Genomic DNA, 19,428 nt, shown 5'->3' with positions numbered 1-19,428 from the left:
GGTGACCGGGACTTAAAGGGGAACCTCGAGCCGCACCGTCACCCATCACAGGGGTTCCTATTGAAGCTGCTGCATGAAATGTGGTATTATACGGCGGCCAATCAGACGAGCGGCTCTCAGATCTGGCTCAGAGGGGGGGGGGGGGGTCCTCTGCTCTCCATCCCCCTCTAACACATCCATCCGTCCTGGTTCGGGGATATGGATGGGGGAGAATTCACAAGATGCCCCCCCCCCCATGACCCCATGAATAAACAAGTATCTGCGCAATATCATAAGTGAAGGCTAAAATGTGCCGAGGGGGGGGACGGACATCGGCGGAGAGGAAGGGGGGGGGGGGAGACGGGACGCATCGGCGGAGAGGAAGGGGGGGGGAGACGGGACGCATCGGCGGAGAGGAAGGGGGGGGGAGACGGGACGCATCGGCGGAGAGGAAGGGGGGGGGGGGGAGACGGGACGCATCGGCGGAGAGGAAGGGGGGGGGGGGAGACGGGACGCATCGGCGGAGAGGAAGGGGGGGGGGGAGACGGGACGCATCGGCGGAGAGGAAGGGGGGGGGGAGACGGGACGCATCGGCGGAGAGGAAGGGGGGGGGGACGGGACGCATCGGCGGAGAGGAAGGGGGGGGGGGGGAGACGGGACGCATCGGCGGAGAGGAAGGGGGGGGGGGAGACGGGACGCATCGGCGGAGAGGAAGGGGGGGGGGAGACGGGACGCATCGGCGGAGAGGAAGGGGGGGGAGACGGGACGCATCGGCGGAGAGGAAGGGGGGGGGAGACGGGACGCATCGGCGGAGAGGAAGGGGGGGGGGGAGACGGGACGCATCGGCGGAGAGGGGGAGACGGGACGCATCGGCGGAGAGGAAGGGGGGGGGGGAGACGGGACGCATCGGCGGAGAGGAAGGGGGGGGGGAGACGGGACGCATCGGCGGAGAGGAAGGGGGGGGGAGACGGGACGCATCGGCGGAGAGGAAGGGGGGGGGAGACGGGACGCATCGGCGGAGAGGAAGGGGGGGGAGACGGGACGCATCGGCGGAGAGGAAGGGGGGGGGGAGACGGGACGCATCGGCGGAGAGGAAGGGGGGGGGGACGGGACGCATCGGCGGAGAGGAAGGGGGGGGGGGGAGACGGGACGCATCGGCGGAGAGGAAGGGGGGGGGGGGAGACGGGACGCATCGGCGGAGAGGAAGGGGGGGGGGGGGAGACGGGACGCATCGGCGGAGAGGAAGGGGGGGGGGGGAGACGGGACGCATCGGCGGAGAGGAAGGGGGGGGGGGAGACGGGACGCATCGGCGGAGAGGAAGGGGGGGGGGGAGACGGGACGCATCGGCGGAGAGGAAGGGGGGGGGGGGAGACGGGACGCATCGGCGGAGAGGAAGGGGGGGGGGGGGAGACGGGACGCATCGGCGGAGAGGAAGGGGGGGGGGGAGACGGGACGCATCGGCGGAGAGGAAGGGGGGGGGGGAGACGGGACGCATCGGCGGAGAGGAAGGGGGGGGGGAGACGGGACGCATCGGCGGAGAGGAAGGGGGGGGGGGAGACGGGACGCATCGGCGGAGAGGAAGGGGGGGGGGGAGACGGGACGCATCGGCGGAGAGGAAGGGGGGGGGGAGACGGGACGCATCGGCGGAGAGGAAGGGGGGGGGGGGAGACGGGACGCATCGGCGGAGAGGAAGGGGGGGGGGGAGACGGGACGCATCGGCGGAGAGGAAGGGGGGGGGGGGAGACGGGACGCATCGGCGGAGAGGAAGGGGGGGGGGGGGAGACGGGACGCATCGGCGGAGAGGAAGGGGGGGGGGGGGAGACGGGACGCATCGGCGGAGAGGAGGAAAGGGGGGAGACGGGACGCATCGGCGGAGAGGAGGAAAGGGGGAGACGGGACGCATCGGCGGAGAGGAGGAAAGGGGGAGACGGGACGCATCGGCGGAGAGGAGGAAAGGGGGAGACGGGACGCATCGGCGGAGAGGAGGAAAGGGGGAGACGGGACGCATCGGCGGAGAGGAGGAAAGGGGGAGACGGGACGCATCGGCGGAGAGGAGGAAAGGGGGAGACGGGACGCATCGGCGGAGAGGAGGAAAGGGGGAGACGGGACGCATCGGCGGAGAGGAGGAAAGGGGGAGACGGGACGCATCGGCGGAGAGGAGGAAAGGGGGAGACGGGACGCATCGGCGGAGAGGAGGAAAGGGGGAGACGGGACGCATCGGCGGAGAGGAGGAAAGGGGGAGACGGGACGCATCGGCGGAGAGGAGGAAAGGGGGAGACGGGACGCATCGGCGGAGAGGAGGAAAGGGGGAGACGGGACGCATCGGCGGAGAGGAGGAAAGGGGGAGACGGGACGCATCGGCGGAGAGGAGGAAAGGGGGAGACGGGACGCATCGGCGGAGAGGAGGAAAGGGGGAGACGGGACGCATCGGCGGAGAGGAGGAAAGGGGGAGACGGGACGCATCGGCGGAGAGGAGGAAAGGGGGAGACGGGACGCATCGGCGGAGAGGAGGAAAGGGGGAGACGGGACGCATCGGCGGAGAGGAGGAAAGGGGGAGACGGGACGCATCGGCGGAGAGGAGGAAAGGGGGAGGGGAGACGGGACGCATCGGCGGAGAGGAGGAAAGGGGGAGACGGGACGCATCGGCGGAGAGGAGGAAAGGGGGAGACGGGACGCATCGGCGGAGAGGAGGAAAGGGGGAGACGGGACGCATCGGCGGAGAGGAGGAAAGGGGGAGACGGGACGCATCGGCGGAGAGGAGGAAAGGGGGAGACGGGACGCATCGGCGGAGAGGAGGAAAGGGGGAGACGGGACGCATCGGCGGAGAGGAGGAAAGGGGGAGACGGGACGCATCGGCGGAGAGGAGGAAAGGGGGAGACGGGACGCATCGGCGGAGAGGAGGAAAGGGGGAGACGGGACGCATCGGCGGAGAGGAGGAAAGGGGGAGACGGGACGCATCGGCGGAGAGGAGGAAAGGGGGAGACGGGACGCATCGGCGGGGAGAGGAGGAAAGGGGGAGACGGGACGCATCGGCGGAGAGGAGGAAAGGGGGAGACGGGACGCATCGGCGGAGAGGAGGAAAGGGGGAGACGGGACGCATCGGCGGAGAGGAGGAAAGGGGGAGACGGGACGCATCGGCGGAGAGGAGGAAAGGGGGAGACGGGACGCATCGGCGGAGAGGAGGAAAGGGGGAGACGGGACGCATCGGCGGAGAGGAGGAAAGGGGGAGACGGGACGCATCGGCGGAGAGGAGGAAAGGGGGAGACGGGACGCATCGGCGGAGAGGAGGAAAGGGGGAGACGGGACGCATCGGCGGAGAGGAGGAAAGGGGGAGACGGGACGCATCGGCGGAGAGGAGGAAAGGGGGAGACGGGACGCATCGGCGGAGAGGAGGAAAGGGGGAGACGGGACGCATCGGCGGAGAGGAGGAAAGGGGGAGACGGGACGCATCGGCGGAGAGGAGGAAAGGGGGAGACGGGACGCATCGGCGGAGAGGAGGAAAGGGGGAGACGGGACGCATCGGCGGAGAGGAGGAAAGGGGGAGACGGGACGCATCGGCGGAGAGGCGGAAAGGGGGAGACGGGACGCATCGGCGGAGAGGAGGAAAGGGGGAGACGGGACGCATCGGCGGAGAGGAGGAAAGGGGGAGACGGGACGCATCGGCGGAGAGGAGGAAAGGGGGAGACGGGACGCATCGGCGGAGAGGAGGAAAGGGGGAGACGGGACGCATCGGCGGAGAGGAGGAAAGGGGGAGACGGGACGCATCGGCGGAGAGGAGGAAAGGGGGAGACGGGACGCATCGGCGGAGAGGAGGAAAGGGGGAGACGGGACGCATCGGCGGAGAGGAGGAAAGGGGGAGACGGGACGCATCGGCGGAGAGGAGGAAAGGGGGAGACGGGACGCATCGGCGGAGAGGAGGAAAGGGGGAGACGGGACGCATCGGCGGAGAGGAGGAAAGGGGGAGACGGGACGCATCGGCGGAGAGGAGGAAAGGGGGAGACGGGACGCATCGGCGGAGAGGAGGAAAGGGGGAGACGGGACGCATCGGCGGAGAGGAGGAAAGGGGGAGACGGGACGCATCGGCGGAGAGGAGGAAAGGGGGAGACGGGACGCATCGGCGGAGAGGAGGAAAGGGGGAGACGGGACGCATCGGCGGAGAGGAGGAAAGGGGGAGACGGGACGCATCGGCGGAGAGGAGGAAAGGGGGAGACGGGACGCATCGGCGGAGAGGAGGAAAGGGGGAGACGGGACGCATCGGCGGAGAGGAGGAAAGGGGGAGACGGGACGCATCGGCGGAGAGGAGGAAAGGGGGAGACGGGACGCATCGGCGGAGAGGAGGAAAGGGGGAGACGGGACGCATCGGCGGAGAGGAGGAAAGGGGGAGACGGGACGCATCGGCGGAGAGGAGGAAAGGGGGAGACGGGACGCATCGGCGGAGAGGAGGAAAGGGGGAGACGGGACGCATCGGCGGAGAGGAGGAAAGGGGGAGACGGGACGCATCGGCGGAGAGGAGGAAAGGGGGAGACGGGACGCATCGGCGGAGAGGAGGAAAGGGGGAGACGGGACGCATCGGCGGAGAGGAGGAAAGGGGGAGACGGGACGCATCGGCGGAGAGGAGGAAAGGGGGAGACGGGACGCATCGGCGGAGAGGAGGAAAGGGGGAGACGGGACGCATCGGCGGAGAGGAGGAAAGGGGGAGACGGGACGCATCGGCGGAGAGGAGGAAAGGGGGAGACGGGACGCATCGGCGGAGAGGAGGAAAGGGGGAGACGGGACGCATCGGCGGAGAGGAGGAAAGGGGGAGACGGGACGCATCGGCGGAGAGGAGGAAAGGGGGAGACGGGACGCATCGGCGGAGAGGAGGAAAGGGGGAGACGGGACGCATCGGCGGAGAGGAGGAAAGGGGGAGACGGGACGCATCGGCGGAGAGGAGGAAAGGGGGAGACGGGACGCATCGGCGGAGAGGAGGAAAGGGGGAGACGGGACGCATCGGCGGAGAGGAGGAAAGGGGGAGACGGGACGCATCGGCGGAGAGGAGGAAAGGGGGAGACGGGACGCATCGGCGGAGAGGAGGAAAGGGGGAGACGGGACGCATCGGCGGAGAGGAGGAAAGGGGGAGACGGGACGCATCGGCGGAGAGGAGGAAAGGGGGAGACGGGACGCATCGGCGGAGAGGAGGAAAGGGGGAGACGGGACGCATCGGCGGAGAGGAGGAAAGGGGGAGACGGGACGCATCGGCGGAGAGGAGGAAAGGGGGAGACGGGACGCATCGGCGGAGAGGAGGAAAGGGGGAGACGGGACGCATCGGCGGAGAGGAGGAAAGGGGGAGACGGGACGCATCGGCGGAGAGGAGGAAAGGGGGAGACGGGACGCATCGGCGGAGAGGAGGAAAGGGGGAGACGGGACGCATCGGCGGAGAGGAGGAAAGGGGGAGACGGGACGCATCGGCGGAGAGGAGGAAAGGGGGAGACGGGACGCATCGGCGGAGAGGAGGAAAGGGGGAGACGGGACGCATCGGCGGAGAGGAGGAAAGGGGGAGACGGGACGCATCGGCGGAGAGGAGGAAAGGGGGAGACGGGACGCATCGGCGGAGAGGAGGAAAGGGGGAGACGGGACGCATCGGCGGAGAGGAGGAAAGGGGGAGACGGGACGCATCGGCGGAGAGGAGGAAAGGGGGAGACGGGACGCATCGGCGGAGAGGAGGAAAGGGGGAGACGGGACGCATCGGCGGAGAGGAGGAAAGGGGGAGACGGGACGCATCGGCGGAGAGGAGGAAAGGGGGAGACGGGACGCATCGGCGGAGAGGAGGAAAGGGGGAGACGGGACGCATCGGCGGAGAGGAGGAAAGGGGGAGACGGGACGCATCGGCGGAGAGGAGGAAAGGGGGAGACGGGACGCATCGGCGGAGAGGAGGAAAGGGGGAGACGGGACGCATCGGCGGAGAGGAGGAAAGGGGGAGACGGGACGCATCGGCGGAGAGGAGGAAAGGGGGAGACGGGACGCATCGGCGGAGAGGAGGAAAGGGGGAGACGGGACGCATCGGCGGAGAGGAGGAAAGGGGGAGACGGGACGCATCGGCGGAGAGGAGGAAAGGGGGAGACGGGACGCATCGGCGGAGAGGAGGAAAGGGGGAGACGGGACGCATCGGCGGAGAGGAGGAAAGGGGGAGACGGGACGCATCGGCGGAGAGGAGGAAAGGGGGAGACGGGACGCATCGGCGGAGAGGAGGAAAGGGGGAGACGGGACGCATCGGCGGAGAGGAGGAAAGGGGGAGACGGGACGCATCGGCGGAGAGGAGGAAAGGGGGAGACGGGACGCATCGGCGGAGAGGAGGAAAGGGGGAGACGGGACGCATCGGCGGAGAGGAGGAAAGGGGGAGACGGGACGCATCGGCGGAGAGGAGGAAAGGGGGAGACGGGACGCATCGGCGGAGAGGAGGAAAGGGGGAGACGGGACGCATCGGCGGAGAGGAGGAAAGGGGGAGACGGGACGCATCGGCGGAGAGGAGGAAAGGGGGAGACGGGACGCATCGGCGGAGAGGAGGAAAGGGGGAGACGGGACGCATCGGCGGAGAGGAGGAAAGGGGGAGACGGGACGCATCGGCGGAGAGGAGGAAAGGGGGAGACGGGACGCATCGGCGGAGAGGAGGAAAGGGGGAGACGGGACGCATCGGCGGAGAGGAGGAAAGGGGGAGACGGGACGCATCGGCGGAGAGGAGGAAAGGGGACGGGACGCATCGGCGGAGAGGAGGAAAGGGGACGGGACGCATCGGCGGAGAGGAGGAAAGGGGACGGGACGCATCGGCGGAGAGGAGGAAAGGGGACGGGACGCATCGGCGGAGAGGAGGAAAGGGGACGGGACGCATCGGCGGAGAGGAGGAAAGGGGACGGGACGCATCGGCGGAGAGGAGGAAAGGGGACGGGACGCATCGGCGGAGAGGAGGAAAGGGGACGGGACGCCGGCGGAGAGGAGGAAAGGGGACGGGACGCCGGCGGAGAGGAAAGGGGGACGGGACGCCGGCGGAGAGGAAAGGGGGACGGGACGCCGGCGGAGAGGAGGGGGGGGGGACATCGGCGGAGAGGAGGGGGGGGGGACATCGGCGGAGAGGAGGGGGGGGGGACATCGGCGGAGAGGAGGGGGGGGGGACATCGGCGGAGAGGAGGGGGGGGGGGGACATCGGCGGAGAGGAGGGGGGGGGACATCGGTGGAGAGGGAGGGGGGGACATCGGCGGAGAGGAGGGGGGGGAATCAGTTTCTTTGCTTGTTGGAGTTTTTCGGGATGAATCTTTGTCTGGGCATTTACTTAATGGAAACCAGTTTTACAAAAAATTATCTTTGAAATACATGGAGATTCCTGTAATCTGGCATCCTATAATCCGGAACCTGTTAGGCCACATGGATGCCGGATTGAAGGAATTTCACCAGAAAACCAGCGGTATATAAACGGACGGAGCACGGAGGAAGCACGTGGGGTGGACGGGACGATTCTACACGGAGATGAGGATATGCGGCTCAGCGATCACACAGAACAATCAGGCGCGAACAAACTAAAGCATCTCAGGGACCACGGCCTGCTCGGGGCTCCAAGTCGTTACTGATCGTTACGGGGTCTTTCACACGACCCTTCCCCCTCACCACAAACCTCCCCCGGTTCCCCGGACTTACTTATCCTTCTCAGTCCCGAAAATCGAAGCCAAGTATTCCGCCATCTTCCACGGACTGTCTCCACCCCCTTTACAACGACCCACTTCCTGTTTATGAAGACGTCATATCCGCTTCCGGAATCAGTTCACGCCTCCATTGTAGTCCACAGTTCGATCACTGATGGCAAATAATATAAAATCTTCCCCCTCTAAAGCTTCTTCTCAGGCGTCTGCACCCAAAGTCCATCCCAAAGTAGCGCCTAACAAAAATAAGGGGTCACAGTGCGCCCGAAATGTCTCCATTTCAGTTCAAATTCTCACTATAAGACTACAACTCCCGTGAGGCCATGCTGCGAAATTACGGCGGCGCATGCGTGGACACTCCTGATGGATTCCTAAACTACATTTCCCAGCATTCCTAAGCGCAGGAACGCCATACAGGAAAAGGAAGTTTCTTGGTGAGAAGATGTTTATCGTATTTTTTTTGTTTAATACTAATAATAATAATTATTGCGATCTGTTATGTCATGATTATGTTGTATGTCACGTGACTTAGATGCGGCGTGGCGCGGAGGACTACAAATCCCAGCATGCTTTGGGCGTAGGTCCAGAAGTTGCCCAATTCGCATGCTGGCACGGTGTTGGTTATTCATCAGGTTTAACCCTGGAAAGAACAAAATCTTATTATTCATACCCTCTACTTTTATTTTCTGCCACATTATGTTCCCAACCACAGCCCCCACCCCTTATATTATGTTCCCGACCGCAGTCCCTCCCCGTACGACGTTCTCAGCCGCAGTCCCTCCCCGCACGACGTTCGCAGTCCCTCCCCGCACCGCGTTCTCAGCCGCAGTCCCTCCCCGCACGACGTTCGCAGTCCCTCCCCGTACGACGTTCGCAGCCGCAGTCCCTCCCCGTACGACGTCCGCAGTCCCTCCCCGTACGACGTCCGCAGTCCCTCCCCGTACGACGTCCGCAGTCCCTCCCCGTACGACGTCCGCAGTCCCTCCCCGTACGACGTCCGCAGTCCCTCCCCGTACGACGTCCGCAGTCCCTCCCCGTACGACGTCCGCAGTCCCTCCCCGTACGACGTCCGCAGTCCCTCCCCGTACGACGTTCTCAGCCGCAGTCCCTCCCCGCACGACGTTCGCAGTCCCTCCCCATACGACGTTCTCAGCCGCAGTCCCTCCCCGCACGACGTTCGCAGTCCCTCCCCATACGACGTTCTCAGCCGCAGTCCCTCCCCGCACGACGTTCGCAGTCCCTCCCCGCACCGCGTTCTCAGCCGCAGTCCCTCCCCGCACGACGTTCGCAGTCCCTCCCCGTACGACGTTCTCAGCCGCAGTCCCTCCCCGCACGACGTCCGCAGTCCCTCCCCGCACGACGTTCGCGGTCCCTCCCCGTACGACGTCCGCGGTCCCTCCCCGTACGACGTCCGCGGTCCCTCCCCGTACGACGTCCGCGGTCCCTCCCCGTACGACGTTCGCAGCCGCGGTCCCTCCTTGTACGTTTGCAGTCCCTTGTACGATGGTCGTAGTCCCCCCTCGTATGATGATCCCGGCCGCAGTCCCCCCCAGCTATGTGACATACACCCACCTTTCCATGTAGCGTCGCTCGCCGCAGTCCCCGGACACCGCTAAGCAGCTTTCTCTCTACAGTAAGATATGGAAGGTCGGGGGGAGCAGAGCACTTGACAAATGTCGGCCGCGAGATTTATTTGGACGATCGTTTATTATTTAATTCTGTTTATTATAAACCACCAACATATTCCGCGGCGCTGGACAGAAGTCATCGCCCCCCGTCCCCTGCAGCTTATAATCTAAATATTTGGGGTGTGGGAGAAGATACAACCTCCAGGCAGATGTGGCTCTTGGTTAGAGTCGTAACCCAGGACCTCAGCGCTGAACTGATGGAACCGGCCGATCGCCGTACTGACGGAACCGGCCGAACTGACGGAACCGGCCGAGCGCCGAACTGACGGAACCGGCCGAGCGCCGTACTGACGGAACCGGCCGAGCGCCGAACTGACGGAACCGGCCGAGCGCCGAACTGTCCTCTGCTCCATTCAATGTCCCCGCTGCGGTGGAGCCCCATTCTCGCGATCCGTGGGGTCCCGTGAACAGGCGACAATTGTTGATTCTGGTACAACCCCGTTAATCATTATATAATGAAATGTTCTACAACTATCTAATACAATGTGTGTAATAATTCCTTACGATTTACAAGAGCTCTGCTTGCTGTCAGTAAATCACAACATTCTTGTTTACATCCATTGGCTAAAAAAATCCAGTTTGACCCAATACTTCTCACAGCTGAGAGTTTGCTACAATTGCATCCAGTCAAACCCATTCTCTGTGAACTCCAGACTGATACATTTTTCCTGCACTGATACAGTGTAGCAAACTATCAGGACAGGAGAGAGATTTGTGCAGATGATGCGTTTACCTCACAGAGGATTCTCTCGACTAAATATAATTGTGACAAACCCTCAGCTGTGAGAAGTGTTAGGTCTGTACCACCCCCCATTCACTGACAGCAAGCAGAGGTTTTGAAAATGACGAAGAAGTCGATTAGAAAGCACGTTTCGTTATACAACGATTATGTTTTAGTTACATAAAACCGGGAAACGCTGCGGACACTGAAGGGTTAATCCCGCAGGAAACTTCGTGTCTGGGATTCTGTGAGACGTAAAAACGAATTTCAAACATGACCAAATACGGCCCTGGTGAGACGGGAGGCTGGAGGGGGCACAGGAGGCGGGATGTGGGGGGCACAGCGCCAAAATACCTCAATACTCCGACACAGGCAACTCATCCGCAGTCCGTGGTAAATCATTACCGGGAGGTCCCGGGCGCTTTAACCCTTTGTCTCCCGGTTCGTTGTTGCTGCCCGGGCTTGGGAATAAGAGATGGGACATCCACCCGATGAGTCCGTTCTTTCACTCTTCTAATGGCCACCACCCAGCTTTCTACAGACCCGGAATGGCCTAGGAATGTGCTGACCTGCATGTGTGCCAGTCTTCACTGTACTTCTAGTATTCTATTTATGAACCAGGAGGCTCAGGATGAGCAGTCCGGACGTGTGGGAGATCCAGGGAAACATGAATGGAAACAGTCAGTAAGCGACGTGTCATCTGCGGCTGAGAATAAACATTCCTGTTCTGATCTTCTTTCTACTTTACCATTGCAGAGACGGAGAGATACTGACCACGAGTGTACCCCAAATATCCCAGCCCCCCAACTCTCCACCATGAACCTGGAGCGAGTCCCCAATGAGGAAAAGCTGCAGTTATGTAGGAAGTATTACCTGGGTGAGTGACGGACCGGGCAAAATACACCGAGTATATACAATCCCTGTCTAGTGGTTTATTCCCCAGTCCCCGGTGTCTAGTGGTTTATTCCCCGGTCCCCGGTGTCTAGTGGTTTATTCTCCGGTCCCCGGTATCCAGTGGTTTATTCTCCGGTCCCCGGTGTCTAGTGGTTTATTCCCCGGTCCCCGGTGTCTAGTGGTTTATTCCCCGGTCCCCGGTGTCCAGTGGTTTATTCTCCGGTCCCCGGTGTCCAGTGGTTTATTCTCCGGTCCCCGGTGTCCAGTGGTTTATTCTCCGGTCCCCGGTGTCCAGTGGTTTATTCTCCGGTCCCCGGTGTCCAGTGGTTTATTCTCCGGTCCCCGGTGTCTAGTGGTTTATTCTCCGGTCCCCGGTGTCCAGTGGTTTATTCTCCGGTCCCCGGTGTCCAGTGGTTTATTCTCCGGTCCCCGGTGTCTAGTGGTTTATTCTCCAGTCCCCGGTGTCTAGTGGTTTATTCCCCGGTCCCCGGTGTCTAGTGGTTTATTCCCCGGTGTCCAGTGGTTTATTCTCCGGTCCCCGGTGTCCAGTGGTTTATTCTCCGGTCCCCGGTGGTTTATTCCCCGGTCCCTGGTGTCTAGTGGTTTATTCCCCGGTCCCTGGTGTCTAGTGGTTTATTCCCCGGTCCCCGGTGTCTAGTGGTTTATTCTCCGGTCCCTGGTGTCTAGTGGTTTATTCTCCGGTCCCCGGTGTCTAGTGGTTTATTCTCCGGTCCCCGTGTCCAGTGGTTTATTCTCCGGTCCCCGGTGTCCAGTGGTTTATTCTCCGGTCCCCGGTGTCCAGTGGTTTATTCTCCGGTCCCCGGTGTCTAGTGGTTTATTCTCCGGTCCCCGGTGTCCAGTGGTTTATTCTCCGGTCCCCGGTGTCTAGTGGTTTATTCCCCGGTCCCCGGTGTCTAGTGGTTTATTCCCCGGTCCCCGGTGTCTAGTGGTTTATTCCCCGATCCCCGGTGTCTAGTGGTTTATTCCCCGGTCCCTGGTGTCTAGTGGTTTATTCTCCGGTCCCCGGTGTCTAGTGGTTTATTCCCCGATCCCCGGTGTCTAGTGGTTTATTCTCCGGTCCCCGGTGTCTAGTGGTTTATTCCCCGATCCCCGGTGTCTAGTGGTTTATTCCCCGGTGTCCAGTGGTTTATTCTCCGGTCCCCGGTGTCCAGTGGTTTATTCTCCGGTCCCCGGTGGTTTATTCCCCGGTCCCTGGTGTCTAGTGGTTTATTCTCCGGTCCCTGGTGTCTAGTGGTTTATTCTCCGGTCCCCGGTGTCTAGTGGTTTATTCTCCGGTCCCCGGTGTCTAGTGGTTTATTCTCCGGTACCCGGTGTCTAGTGGTTTATTCTCCGGTCCCCGGTGTCTAGTGGTTTATTCTCCGGTCCCCGGTGTCCAGTGGTTTATTCTCCGGTCCCCGGTGTCTAGTGGTTTATTCCCCGGTCCCCGGTGTCTAGTGGTTTATTCCCCGGTCCCCGGTGTCTAGTGGTTTATTCTCCGGTCCCCGGTGTCTAGTGGTTTATTCCCCGGTCCCCGGTGTCTAGTGGTTTATTCCCCGGTCCCCGGTGTCTAGTGGTTTATTCCCCGGTCCCCGGTGTCTAGTGGTTTATTCTCCGGTCCCCGGTATCCAGTGGTTTATTCTCCGGTCCCCGGTGTCTAGTGGTTTATTCTCCGGTCCCCGGTGTCTAGTGGTTTATTCTCCGGTCCCCGGTGTCTAGTGGTTTATTCCCCGGTCCCCGGTGTCTAGTGGTTTATTCTCCGGTCCCCAGTGTCTAGTGGTTTATTCTCCGGTCCCCGGTGTCTAGTGGTTTATTCCCCGGTGTCTAGTGGTTTATTCCCCGGTCCCCGGTGTCTAGTGGTTTATTCTCCGGTCCCCGGTATCCAGTGTTTTATTCTCCGTTCCCTGGTGTCTAGTGGTTTATTCCCCGGTCCCCGGTGTCTAGTGGTTTATTCCCCGGTCCCCGGTGTCCAGTGGTTTATTCTCCGGTCCCCGGTGTCCAGTGGTTTATTCTCCGGTCCCCGGTGTCCAGTGGTTTATTCTCCGGTCCCCGGTGTCCAGTGGTTTATTCTCCGGTCCCCGGTGTCCAGTGGTTTATTCTCCGGTCCCCGGTGTCCAGTGGTTTATTCTCCGGTCCCCGGTGTCCAGTGGTTTATTCTCCGGTCCCCGGTGTCTAGTGGTTTATTCTCCGGTCCCCGGTGTCTAGTGGTTTATTCTCCGGTCCCCGGTGTCTAGTGGTTTATTCTCCGGTCCCCAGTGTCTAGTGGTTTATTCCCCGGTGTCTAGTGGTTTATTCTCCGGTCCCCGGTGTCTAGTGGTTTATTCCCCGGTCCCCGGTGTCTAGTGGTTTATTCTCCGGTCCCCGGTGTCCAGTGGTTTATTCTCCGGTCCCCGGTGGTTTATTCCCCGGTCCCTGGTGTCTAGTGGTTTATTCCCCGGTCCCTGGTGTCTAGTGGTTTATTCCCCGGTCCCCGGTGTCTAGTGGTTTATTCTCCGGTCCCTGGTGTCTAGTGGTTTATTCCCCGGTCCCTGGTGTCTAGTGGTTTATTCCCCGGTGTCCGGTGGTTTATTCCCCGGTCCCTGGTGTCTAGTGGTTTATTCTCCGGTGTCCGGTGGTTTATTCCCCGGTCCCTGGTGTCTAGTGGTTTAGGGTATGTTCACACGAGGGCGTCCGTAACGGATGAAATTACGGGGATGTTTCAGCCTGAAAACATCCCCGTAAATTCAGCCGTACCGGCATGTGCAGGCGCTTGAACGCCGCGTCAATTACGGCCGTAATTAGCGCTGCTATTCATTGGAGTCAATGAATAGCGGCTCCAATTACGGCCAAAGAAGTGACAGGTCACTTCTTTGACGCGGGCGTCTATTTACGCGCCGTCATTTGACAGCGGCGCGTAAATATACGCCTCGTGTGAACAGACAAACGTCTGCCCATTGCTTTCAATGGGCAGATGTTTGTCAGCGCTATTGAGGCGCTATTTTCAGACGTAATTCGGGGCAAAAACGCCCGAATTACGTCCGTAAATAGGCCATGTGAACATACCCTTATTCTCCGGTCCCTGGTGTCTAGTGGTTTATTCTCCGGTCCCTGGTGTCTAGTGGTTTATTGTCCAGTCCCCGGTGTCTAGTGGTTATTCTCCGGTCCCCGGTGTCTAGTGGTTTATTCTCCGGTCCCTGGTGTCTAGTGGTTTATTCTCCGGTCCCTGGTGTCTAGTGGTTTATTCTCCGGTCCCTGGTGTCCGGTGGTTTATTGATGGACACACTATTAACCCCTTCACTCTTTCCGCAGGGGGATTTGCGCTGCTGCCGTTCCTGTGGCTTGTTAACGTCACGTGGTTCTTTAAGGAAGCGTTCTTCAAACCATCGTACACTGAGCAGCCCCAGATCCAGAGCTGTGAGTATCGGGGGGTCCGTTACCTCCACCGAGGTGGTCACGGTTATGAATGGACGTCTGTCTAGAGATAAGATTTGCCACGACGGCCATATTGGCGGCCATACAATGACGCAGCCGCTAATTCTGTGCTGTCCCCTGCAGACGTGAAGCGCTCCGCCCTCGGCCTCTTTGTGTGGTTGGTCATCCTCACCACGTGGATCAGCATCTACCAGACGCATCGTGCCAGCTGGGGGGCCACCGGCGACTACTTGTCCTTCACTATTCCACTAGGCATCCCCTGATGTGGGGGGCACCAATTCCAGACCTGGGACCACCAGAACCGCATAGATCTCCTTCTTTCTTCTGCCCCGCAACCCACGACACCGAGACCAAGGGAGCGCGTCCAGCCTGGAGCGGCGTCTCGCTGTATAACGGGCCGGATCTATTATAACTGTCCAATAAAATATTAAAGAAAAAACTAAGGTTCAATCCTATTGGTCGTTCTCTTTACTCTCCGGCCGTCAATCGGGGGGAGGGGTGTCCAGGGACAATATCGCCAAGATGCGCTCATGCTATGCACGTTTTCTTTCGGTAAAAATTGGGTGAAAACAAATATGGCACCACAGCGCCTATAGGGGGTCCCCCAACTTTCCTGTAGCCCTGCACTGCAAATCTAGTGCTCTATTCAGGAGGCTGGGAAAGCTGGGTGACAATTCCGGTAGGATCTGCAGAACAGCTGCCATATTGGTGATCACCCAGCTTTCCCGGAAACAGATAAGTAATAAGCGGTTGAGTAGAAATCTCTTAACAATCAGATAAAATCAAGAATTTATGGTCACTGTGGATTATCCGAGATAATCTATGTTTACAGCGCCCCCTGCAGGCAGATTTCCAGTACTCTCCCCATCACAGGTCCGTGCAGTCTGACCCGGAGTAAATGTTATGACTGCTATGGAAACTCCACCATGTCCAGCTATATATAACCTGCAGCGTCCCCCGGGGTCAAGTGTCTGTGATGATATCAGATAGGAGACAATGCAGAGAATGACACGCAGACCACACAGCTGCCCGAATCTCTCCCCCCCCCCCCCCCCCTATAAACACACAGTTTCCATCTAGAATTACAATAAACCGCGGAGTCACTGTGTATATATATATATATATATATATATATATGACGTTACTTATCCTGTACTGATCCTAAGTTACATCCTGTATTATACTCCAGAGCTGCACTGACTATTCTGCTGGTGGAGTCACTGTGTACATACATTACATTACTTATCCTGTACTGATCCTGAGTTATATCCTGTATTATACTCCAGAGCTGCACTCACTATTCTGCTGGTGGAGTCACTGTGTACAGACATTACATTACTTATCCTGTACTGATCCTAAGTTACATCCTGTATTATACTCCAGAGCTGCACTGACTATTCTGCTGGTGGAGTCACTGTGTACATACATTACATTACTTATCCTGTACTGATCCTGAGTTACATCCTGTATTATACTCCAGAGCTGCACTGACTATTCTGCTGGTGGGGTCACTGTATACATACATTACATTACTTATCCTGTACTGATCCTGAGTTACATCCTGTATTATACTCCAGAGCTGCACTCACTATTCTGCTGGTGGAATCACTGTGTACATACATTACATTACTTATCCTGTACTGATCCTGAGTTACATCCTGTATTATACTCCAGAGCTGCACTCACTATTCTGCTGGTGGAGTCACTGTGTACATACATTACATTACTTATCCTGTACTGATCCGGAGTTACATCCTGTATTATACTCCAGAGCTGCACTCACTATTCTGCTGGTGGAGTCACTGTGTACATACATTACATTACTTATCCTGTACTGATCCTGAGTTACATCCTGTATTATACTACTCCAGAGCTGCACTCACTATTCTGCTGGTGGAGTCACTGTGTACATACATTACTTATCCTGTACTGATCCTGAGTTACATCCTGTATTATACTCCAGAGCTGCACTCACTATTCTGCTGGTGGAGTCACTGTGTACATACATTACATTACTTATCCTGTACTGATCCTGAGTTATATCCTGTATTATACTCCAGAGCTGCACTCACTATTCTGCTGGGGGAGTCACTGTGTACATATATTACATTACTTATCCTGTACTGATCCTGAGTTACATCCTGTATTATACTCCAGAGCTGCACTCACTATTCTGCTGGTGTAGTCACTGTGTACATAATTACATTACTTATCCTGTACTGATCCTGAGTTACATCCTGTATTATACTCCAGAGCTGCACTCACTATTCTGCTGGTGGAGTCACTGTGTACATACATTACATTACTTATCCTGTACTGATCCTGAGTTATATCCTATATTATACTCCAGAGCTGCACTCACTATTCTGCTGGTGGAGTCACTGTGTATATACATTACATTACCTATCCTGTACTGATCCTAAGTTACATCCTGTATTATACTCCAGAGCTGCACTGACTATTCTGCTGGTGGGGTCACTGTGTACATACATTACATTACTTATCCTGTACTGATCCTGAGTTACATCCTGTATTATACTCCAGAGCTGCACTCACTATTCTGCTGGTGGAGTCACTGTGTACATACATTACATTACTTATCCTGTACTGATCCTGAGTTACATCCTGTATTATACTCCAGAGCTGCACTCACTATTCTGCTGGTGGTGTCACTATGTACATACATTACATTACTTATCCTGTACTGATCCTGAGTTATATCCTGTATTATACTCCAGAGCTGCACTCACTATTCTGCTGGTGGAGTCACTGTGTACATACATTACATTACTTATCCTGTACTGATCCTGAGTTACATCCTGTATTATACTCCAGTGCTGCACTCAATATTCTGCTGGTGGAGTCACTGTGTACATACATTACTTATCCTGTACTGATCCTGAGTTACATCCTGTATTATACTCCAGAGCTGCACTCACTATTCTGCTGGTGGAGTCACTGTGTACATACATTGCATTACTTATCCTGTACTGATCCGGAGTTACATCCTGTATTATACTCCAGAGCTGCACTCACTATTCTGCTGGTGGAGTCACTGTGTACATACATTACATTACTTATCCTGTACTGATCCTGAGTTATATCCTGTATTATACTCCAGAGCTGCACTCACTATTCTGCTGGTGGAGTCACTGTGTACATATATTACATTACTTATCCTGTACTGATCCTGAGTTACATCCTGTATTATACTCCAGAGCTGCACTCACTATTCTGCTGGTGGTGTCACTATGTACATACATTACATTACTTATCCTGTACTGATCCTGAGTTATATCCTGTATTATACTCCAGAGCTGCACTCACTATTCTGCTGGTGGAGTCACTGTGTACATACATTACATTACTTATCCTGTACTGATCCTGAGTTACATCCTGTATTATACTCCAGTGCTGCACTCAATATTCTGCTGGTGGAGTCACTGTGTACATACATTACTTATCCTGTACTGATCCTGAGTTACATCCTGTATTATACTCCAGAGCTGCACTCACTATTCTGCTGGTGGAGTCACTGTGTACATACATTACATTACTTATCCTGTACTGATTCTGAGTTATATCCTGTATTATACTCCAGAGCTGCACTCACTATTCTGCTGGTGGAGTCACTGTGTACATAAATTACATTACTTATCCTGTACTGATCCTGAGTTATATCCTGTATTATACTCCAGAGCTGCACTCACTATTCTGCTGGTGGAGTCACTGTGTATATACATTACATTACTTATCCTGTACTGATTCTGAGTTATATCCTGTATTATACTCCAGAGCTGTACTCGCTATTCTGCTGGTGGAGTCACTGTGTACATACATTACATTACTTATCCTGTACTGATCCTGAGTTACATCCTGTATTATACTCCAGAGCTGCACTCACTATTCTGCTGGTGGAGTCACTGTGTACATACATTACATTACTTATCCTGTACTGATCCTGAGTTACATCCTGTATTATACTTCAGAGCTGCACTCACTATTCTGCTGGTGGAGTCACTGTGTACATATATTACATTACTTATCCTGTACTGATCCTGAGTTACAACCTGTATTATACTCCAGAGCTGCACTCACTATTCTGCTGGTGGAATCACTGTGTACATACATTACTTATCCTGTACTGATCCTGAGTAACATCCTGTATTATACTCCAGAGCTGCACTCGCTGTTCTGCAGGCTTTGTCTGTATAGTGATTGCTCTTGTAATTTGCATTCTGGTTAGTGCCACCTTTATACCACATTCATCTGATTTAGAAAAAATGTAATGCCCCCTGTTATTATAGGAGCTCATTTAGCTGGCAGGGGAAATCTACACAAGCTTGCCGACTGTTTCTAATAACAAGCAGAATAATGAATGCTGCTCTGGACTAAAATTTAGGCTGTAATTCATGTATTGCTCACAGATGAGGGTTTGCTACAATAGTAACCAGTATTGACAATCACCTATGAGCTAAACAGCAGCAACTGGATACAATTATAACAAATCCTCAGCTGTGAGAAGCGTTAGGTTGCTGCCTGTGATATTTATTTTGAAAGAACTGCAAATAAAAACAATAAACACTTTCCTACTGACAGGAAGAGCAGCAGGAGGGTTCTCAAAACCCGCACATAATCCCATATCTATGAACTCAGCCTTAAAGGGCCAGTATCCCTAAAGCGGTCACCTTATAATTGTACAGCATCGTTATAAGAGGAGCCGCTGATATCAGTCACATATAGACGGTCCTCAGCACTGGAGATATCTGACATAAAGTAGTGATTATGGGGGAGGGGGGTGGTTACACTTCCTGTCACTCATCGCATTGAAGAACACTAGTCGGCCTGACATGGCTGATAACAGGGAGCAATAGACTGTAAATAAGCAGCCAGCAGTTTGACCGGTCTGTGTATGGGGGATGATCAGTCATTGTGTATATTTTTGCGCTTGTCCCCCGGCCCGTCAGTGGATCTGGATACTTTCCATGACTCTTCTGGAAGCTTCACTGATGTTCTGGCCAATTCCAGAGGGAGGGGGGGGGGGGGGGTCACGTGTGTGTGTGTGTATATA

At 57.2% G+C, this 19,428-nt stretch overlaps 1 protein-coding gene across 1 annotated transcript; it reads left to right on the top strand.

Moving 5' to 3' along the window:
* The first annotated feature begins 7,972 nt into the window (after positions 1 to 7,972).
* On the top strand, positions 7,973 to 14,807 carry PSENEN (presenilin enhancer, gamma-secretase subunit). The gene is made up of 4 exons (XM_075839076.1): positions 7,973 to 8,080; positions 10,812 to 10,932; positions 14,235 to 14,339; positions 14,481 to 14,807. Exons 2-4 carry the CDS (start codon positions 10,872 to 10,874, stop codon positions 14,618 to 14,620), a joined length of 306 nt encoding a protein of 101 aa, XP_075695191.1. The 5' UTR covers positions 7,973 to 8,080; positions 10,812 to 10,871; the 3' UTR covers positions 14,621 to 14,807.
* The last annotated feature ends 4,621 nt before the right edge of the window (positions 14,808 to 19,428 follow it).

The sequence above is a fragment of the Rhinoderma darwinii genome, chromosome 10 (genome assembly GCF_050947455.1).
Source record: "Rhinoderma darwinii isolate aRhiDar2 chromosome 10, aRhiDar2.hap1, whole genome shotgun sequence".
NCBI lineage: Eukaryota > Metazoa > Chordata > Amphibia > Anura > Rhinodermatidae > Rhinoderma > Rhinoderma darwinii.
This window is presented reverse-complemented; position numbering and strand designations above follow the sequence as displayed.